This window comes from Orycteropus afer, unplaced genomic scaffold (assembly GCF_000298275.1).
Source record: "Orycteropus afer afer isolate SDZICR_OR568_19922 unplaced genomic scaffold, OryAfe1.0 scaffold00174, whole genome shotgun sequence".
Classification (NCBI taxonomy): Eukaryota; Metazoa; Chordata; class Mammalia; order Tubulidentata; family Orycteropodidae; genus Orycteropus; species Orycteropus afer.
The window spans coordinates 2908340-2915546 of record NW_006921761.1 but is presented as its reverse complement, the minus strand read 5'-3'; the positions used below and the strand labels follow the sequence as shown (position 1 = coordinate 2915546).

General features: G+C 45.5%; 1 protein-coding gene across 1 annotated transcript in view; it reads right to left on the bottom strand.

Annotated features, from left to right (window-relative positions):
* Positions 1 to 802, bottom strand: part of GNE (glucosamine (UDP-N-acetyl)-2-epimerase/N-acetylmannosamine kinase) — a 28136-nt gene extending 27334 nt beyond the window's left edge. The window contains exon 1 of the mRNA XM_007946891.2: positions 507 to 802. Within this exon, the coding sequence (XP_007945082.1) occupies positions 507 to 670 (164 nt within the window). The 5' untranslated portion in view covers positions 671 to 802. The remainder of the gene's footprint in view (positions 1 to 506) is intronic.
* Positions 803 to 7207: the final 6405 nt, after the last annotated feature.

Genomic DNA, 7207 nt, shown 5'->3' with positions numbered 1-7207 from the left:
GAACAGACTGTCCCACAGGGTTTCCTAGTCTGCAGTGTGCACGGGAACATATCATCAGCTCTCTCGTCTCACACAGCCACTGGTGGGTTTGAACCTCTAACCTTTTGGTTAGCAGCCAAGCACTTAACCACTGCACCAGCAGAGCTCCTTAGATTTTTAACATCTTGTTCAATATCCACTACTATATATGTTGTTGACTGATGTACAGAACAGATCATGGGGAGTTCGGCATACCACCAAAAGGGCTCCTGTGACAATCACATGGTCCATTTACAAGCGGCATTTCTCTTGAAGGTAGTAACAGACAGTAACATTTGTATGTCTCTTATCAGGCATCTACTAAACACTATCACTGTGATGGTGTTGATGTCATTCTCCCCACTCCTCACAATCACCTACAATACTGATTTCCACCCCATTTTATAGTTGAGGAAACCAGAATCCAGGCCTTCTTCTGGTCACCACGTTACAGTGAAGACGATCACAAGACAATGCTTTCATCTTACCCATAGTCGTCTATCAGGTGAGAGCCAAGTACCACCACATCAAGTTCAAAGAACTCAGGTTCCGTTTTAATGCCAAACATGATTGGGGCGAGTTTGGAGTAGTCGGCACGGTTGCAGGTAGCGACGCAGACCCGAAGTTTTCGGTGATCCCCTTTCTTCTCCATGGCTTGTTTTTTCCGTTTTGAGAGGGTCTTAAAATAAAGTTCCTGAAGTTGCAAAAATAAAAATTATCCCTTAGAATCAGAATGGTAAGTCCTAGATATAAACATAGAATTATGTAAGTTGTGAGTTCTTAATAGGAGCCCTGGTGGTGCAGTGCTTAAAGCATCTGGCTGCTAACCAAAAGGTCGGTAGTTCGAACCCACCAGCCACTCATCAGGAAAAGAAAATGTGGTGGTCTGCTTTCGTAAAGATATACAGCCTTGGAAATCCTCTGAGGCAGTTCTACTCTGCCTATAGGGCTGCTATGAGTGAGAGCTGACTCACCGGCAGTGGGTTTGGTTTTGGTAAGTCCTTAACCACCATCTAGTGTAGCTATTGTTAAGCTTTTTCCCCCACCTTTACCTAATGAAGGATGGCACTCCTGTGTGCCACTCCCACCGGCTCAGCTAGAGTTATGAAATCCTAGCAGACTAACTGTAACTCCACCTCTTCCTCACACTCACGAAAGCCACTGAATGCAATTAAGAAAGAATGACATAATCAACTTTAATTTAGACAAGCAAGCAAATGTTACTTGCATGATGAGTGGCAAGTAAAATGTACACAACTGATCCCAGTACACCAGATGGCTGCAAACCTCTGGCTTAGAACCACTGACTTAGTTCAGCTCCTTCACTTTACAGAAAGGGAAGCACAGGTTCTGAGATGGGAAATGACTTCCTCGAGACTCAACATCACATCTCGTAAGGGCCAAGACCTACTCACTCTCATCTCCCACATACAGAGCAGGAGGACCGTGCTGGAGAGGAGAAAGCCGAGGAAGAGCAACCCCACTTGAGGGCATCATTGACTCCTGCGCCTACCGGACAGACAACCCCAGTGCCCATCAGACGCCTCCAGTGGGTGTCCCCTGGCACCTTGAAGTCAGGGGCCCAAACTGTTCTCCACCCTAAACTCATTCCCCTCCTTATCCTCTAGCGTTGGTATGCACTCCATTCACCTAAATGCAGTGCCGTCTTTGTCCCCGCTGTCCCTTACCTCGTTTCTCATAGGCCCTGTCAACCCCGCCTCCAGAATCTCTCTCAAACCCATCCCCTGTTCTTCATCCCACCAGGACTTCCTCTAGTCCAAGCCCGTCATAGCTCTAAACTATTCAAACAGCTGTTGAAGTGGTTTGCTTGTCTCTAGTCTTGCCCTGCCTGGCACAAATTTCAGAGTGATTTTTCCAAAGTTCATTAATCTGATTATATCCAGGATACTAGCCAGGATATGCTGCTACCTATGGGAAAAAGTCCAAACTGCCAATCTGGACCTAGGCCATCTTTCCCACCTCTTCTCTCATACCTCACACTTCCCTTAGTCTGTGCCACAACACTAGCCATACCACATCAAACCAAACTCACTACCGTCAAGTCAGTTCAACTCATAGCAACCCCTCCTTGGGCTTCCGAGGCGGTTATCACTACAGTAGATTGCCCAACCTTCCTTCCAAAGAATGGCTGGTGGGTTTGAACTGTCAGCCTTCTGGTGATCAGTCAAATGCCTTAGGCACTACGCCACCAGAGCTCCCCCATACCACGTTACCTGCAGTTCAATGAGTGATTTCCATACTTCTGTGCCTTGACAGATCCAAGTATCTCTGCCTAAAACTTCCTTTCCCTTTTGTCTGGACTCCTCCTCATCTCTTAGAACTCAGTGCAGGCGCTGGCTCTATTGGCAAGCCTTCATATAAACCTGTTCCTCTTCACCCCACAGTTGCTTCCTCCCTCTTGGCACTATGCCCTGCCACCCAGGTATATAAGACTACTGCTTCATTCATCTGCACCCCCACACTACACCCTTTATCCAGAAAGTAGGAATCAGGGATAGGGAACAAGAGAGAGGTTCTACGGAGAATCTTAACCCTCTCTACTTCCCAATGAACCTCTCTGCACGGACTGATTCCAATGCTTATGTTTCAGTGAGCATACCAAGGTTTACATTTATGATCGGGGGAGTGCCAATAAGATGGGGACTACTCCTTAGATCATTGTAAATGCTGACTCACGGGAAGACCTGTCAGTAACCATCTGCTCTTGGTACCTCATCTCTCTTAAGGTACAACTCTGGGACCATGTAAGCTGCCTACTCGTTAGGCCCACTCTGAATTTTCAACCTTAAATAAAAGCTAATTCCACCCAAATGGAAAGCACTTTTAAGATACTGAAATGAGCATTCTGCCCAGAGAGTTATATTCCTAAGGCTAATTGTCGTTGTTAGGTGCCGTCGCATCATCTCCAACTCATAGTGACCCTATGAACAGCAGAATGAAACCCTGCCCGGTCCTGCCCCATCCTCCCAATCCTTGCTGTGCTTGAGCCCATCACTGCAGACACTGTGTCGTCCATCTCACTGAGGGTCTTTCCCTTTTCTGCCGACCCTCCACTTTACCAAGCATGACATCCTTCTCCAGGGTATGGCCCCTTCTGGCAACGTGACCAAAGTAGGTGAGATGAAGTCTGGCCATTCTCGCTTCCAAAGAACATTCTAGTTATACTTCTTCCAAGACAGATTTGTTTGTTTCCTAAGGCCTAAGCATTATCTAATCATTAAAGAGACAAAAATATTCTTCCAAAAATGGCTATCTTAAATGTTCCTGTACAGAATCTTTCTTCTGATCATAAAATTTGAGCTGAATCAATTGCTGGTGATATTTAGTTTACTGGGTGAAACAAACAAAATCATTCTTGGTTAGTCAATTTGTATTTATAAAGAACAGTAAACTTTCCATCTGGCAGTGCTAAAGTACTCTTAGTATCTGCCAAAACTCAAAGGTTAAACTATCAAGACTGAGAGTAAGCTAGCCATATAAATAAACTATGAAAAATGCAATGTTACTTAAGGCTAAAGTTGCTTCATTTTTTTTGAGGAAAGACACTGAATCTTAAGAAGCCAATCATATGAGGATGTGGAGAAACTGACACCTGCCCACTGCTAGTGGGCCTGCACAAGGCTCAGCTGCTACGCAGAATCACCGGGTCCTTCCTCAGAAAGTTAAACGCGGGACTGCCAGCGGACCCAGCGATCCACTCCTGGGCATTCACCCAAAGATTTTAAGCAGGGGCTCAAACAGATACTTGCACACTTGTACACTTGTACACCAGTGTTCCCTGCAGCACTACTTGCAACAGCCAAAAGGCAGAAATAACCCTAGTGTCTATCAACGGATGAACAAAACGTGGTTTACACTGCAGAAAGAACATGGGGTTGGCATCTTCCTCCGACCTCCTCCAGCCTCACAAGGGGGAAAGAGTCACCATCAACAGCCCAAGGCTGATTCCTATGAGGCCAGACATGCTGCCACCCTCCAGCCTTTTTACCAACTGTGACACCTACCGTCCCTCCCACAGCACTTGCTACTTCTCTCCTGGGTTCAGTAATTCGTTGCAATGACCACACAGATCACAGACAATACTCACGATTACGAGGTTTATTAGGGAAGGAACAGGCTATAATGCAGGTTCAGGAAGGCTCTCAGGATGCAGTCCTTCTATCAGGACAGTCTCCCCTCTGCTGTGCCCTCCGGCATGCCTCTCCAGCCCTCGGCCTCTCAGCCTGGCCTCTGCCCTGCTTGGGCAAGTGTTACAGAGCTCTTTCTACTCTGCCAATAGGTACACTTACGTGCACCCCACTCCACCAACAAGCCTCCTGCCCAAAGGCACTCAGCTTTCTCGCTCTGTGGGCCGGCAAGCCTGCCACTCTGCCTCGTGCCTGTTGGTTCCTCAGCCTGTTGTCTCAGCCAGTCATCTCTGCCATCTTTCTGGAAAGGTCCAGTGCAGGGATCTCGGGTCCGAGGAGATCTCGGGTCCAAGGACGTGCTCACTTCAGCTCTTCCCTCTTGATGTCACTGAGATCCCCTCTTCTCCCTCTAGGAGGGCTCATTTTAAGCCCATCAGGATAGAAAACTAACCAGTCCTCACATTAGGCTTCCATACACCTTACTGGCATGGTCTCACCCAGTAATCTAAGGACCTCTGGTGGCACAGTGCCTAAGGCATCTGACTGCTAACCAGAAGGCGCGACCGCTCTCCCTCAGGACAGGCAAAGGCGCGACCACTCCCCCTCAAGACAGACAAAGGTGCAACCACTCCCCCTCAGGACAGGCAAAGGCACGAGACTAAAGCATATTAGTGGTCACCTGCTTTAGTGGTCACCGGGGTGGGAGGAGGGAGCAATGGGGAAGCACTGCTTTACAAATAAAAAGTTTTTTAAAAAAAGCAAATCACAGTAAAATTCCTTTTCAGTAGGAGGGCTATTTCAAAAAATAATTTTTTAACTTAGATAAGCATTCTCTACACAGGTTTGAAACTGCAGTCACAGAGGCAAGGTAACAAAACCTTCTCCTCTGTGTTCCCTACAAATATACATCTCCTCCCTGGACACTAACAGCTACTGGTTTTTACCTATAGAACCGTGGATTACACTAAGCATATATACATACATATTTTTTTTTTTATAAATATATACTGTATTATGCAATTGGTAACATATTCTACAAACTATTGTTGTACATTTTGCCTTTTAAAATGCTTTTATGTTGCTGAATTAAATGGTAAAATGGGAGTTTAAAATGTAGTGGGTACCTAACAGTGCAAAGTTCTGAAGACTGCTGACATCAGCTTTTCAAATATATGGAGGCTATGAGAGCTCTGAAGTAAAAGAGTATCACATACACTTAGGGAATATCCACTCTGTTCAGGACACTGTAAAGGAAACTGAGTGATAGGGAAAAAGACCTAAAACCAAAAAACCAAACCCACTGCCATCAAGTCAATTCTGACTCCTGGCGACTCTACAGGACAGAGAACTGCCCCCACAAGGCTTCCAGGGCTGTCCATCTTTACAGAAGCAGGCTGCCTCATTTTTCTCTCACAGAACGGCCAGTGGACTCAAACTGCCAACATTTTGGTTAGCAGCCAAATGCCTTAACCACTGTGCCACCAGAGCTCCCTGAGAAAGACTTCATGCCTGATTGTTAGGAACTTACAGTCTAGTTGTTGTTGCTGTTAAGTGCTGCTGAGTCATCTCCGACTCACAGTGACGCTACATGCAACACAACGAAACGCTGTCCGGTCCTGTGCCAGCCTCACTATCCCTGCTGGGCCTGAGCCCACCACTGCAGCCACCATGTCAGTCCATCTTGTCGAGGGCCTTCCTCTCTTGTTGACCCTCTTCTTGACCAAGCATGACATCCTTCTCCAGAGAATGGTCCCTTCTGACATGACCAAAGTAGCTGAGACAAAGTGTGGCCATTCTCGCCTCCAAGGAGCATTCTGGCTGCACCTCTTCCAGGACAGATGGGTTAGTTCTTTTAGCAGTTCACAGCACTTTCACCATTCTGTGCGAACACCACAACTCAAAAGCATCAACTGTTCTTCAGTCTTCCTTAGTCACTGTTCCGCTCTCATGCATGTGAGGCAATTGAAAATACCATGGCTTGGGTTAGGCACACTTAGTCTTCAAGGAGGTATCTTTGCTCTTCAGCATTTGAAAGAGGTCTTTTGCAACAGATCTGCCCAATGCAATACGTCTTTTGATGTTCTGACTGCTGCTTCCATTGGTGTTAGTTGCAGAACCAAGTAATATGAAGTCTTTGACAACTTCAATCTTTTCTCCATCTATCGTGATGCTGCTTATTGGTCCCATTGTGAGGACTTTTGTTTTCTTTATATGAAATGAAATAATGCTTGGGAAGCACGCAGCACATGTGTATCGAAGGACTTAGCAAATGTTTAGTTATAATTATTTGTAGGTGTAATCCATAATGCAGACTGCAGTCTTTAATCTTCATCAGTAAGTGCTCCAAGTCATCCTCACTTTCAGCAAGCAAAACTGTGTCATCTGCGTATCTCAGGTTGTTAATGAGTCTTCCTCCAATCCAGATGCCACATTCTTCTTCACATATAGTCCAGCTTCTCAGATGATTTTTGCTCAGTATACAAATTGAATAAGTATGCTGAAAGGATGTAATGTTGAACACACTCCTTTCCTAATTTTAGACTATGCAGTATCCTCTCGTTCTGTTCAAACGACAGCCTCCTGGTCTATGTACAGGTTCCTCATGAGCACAATTAAGTGTTCTGGAATTCCCATTCTTCTCAATGTTACATATAATAATGCAAAACATTATTATATGTAAAATTATAAATACTTGAATGGGAATGATCCACACCAACCCAGGGCTCTGTGGTTTCCTCTGGAGAGGGAGGGAAAGGAAAGGAAAATGGGGGTGAAAATGTGTCAGCTGTCTAAATATTTGTTTTAAAAATGTTACCATAAGCAGAGATCTCTGAACCAAACAGGGCAACATGTCAATATGTGTTAAATCTTGGTGGTTAGTTGAGGGTGTCTTCATGTTTGAAATATTTCATAACTGCAAACAGATCTTTTGAATGAACTGTTGAAGCACGTGTTGACCACCACCTCCTCAAGGTCTACAGCTCTGAAAGAGGAATGGGGAAATGGCATTCACGTCTCCATTTCACTCCTCAGTTCCATAA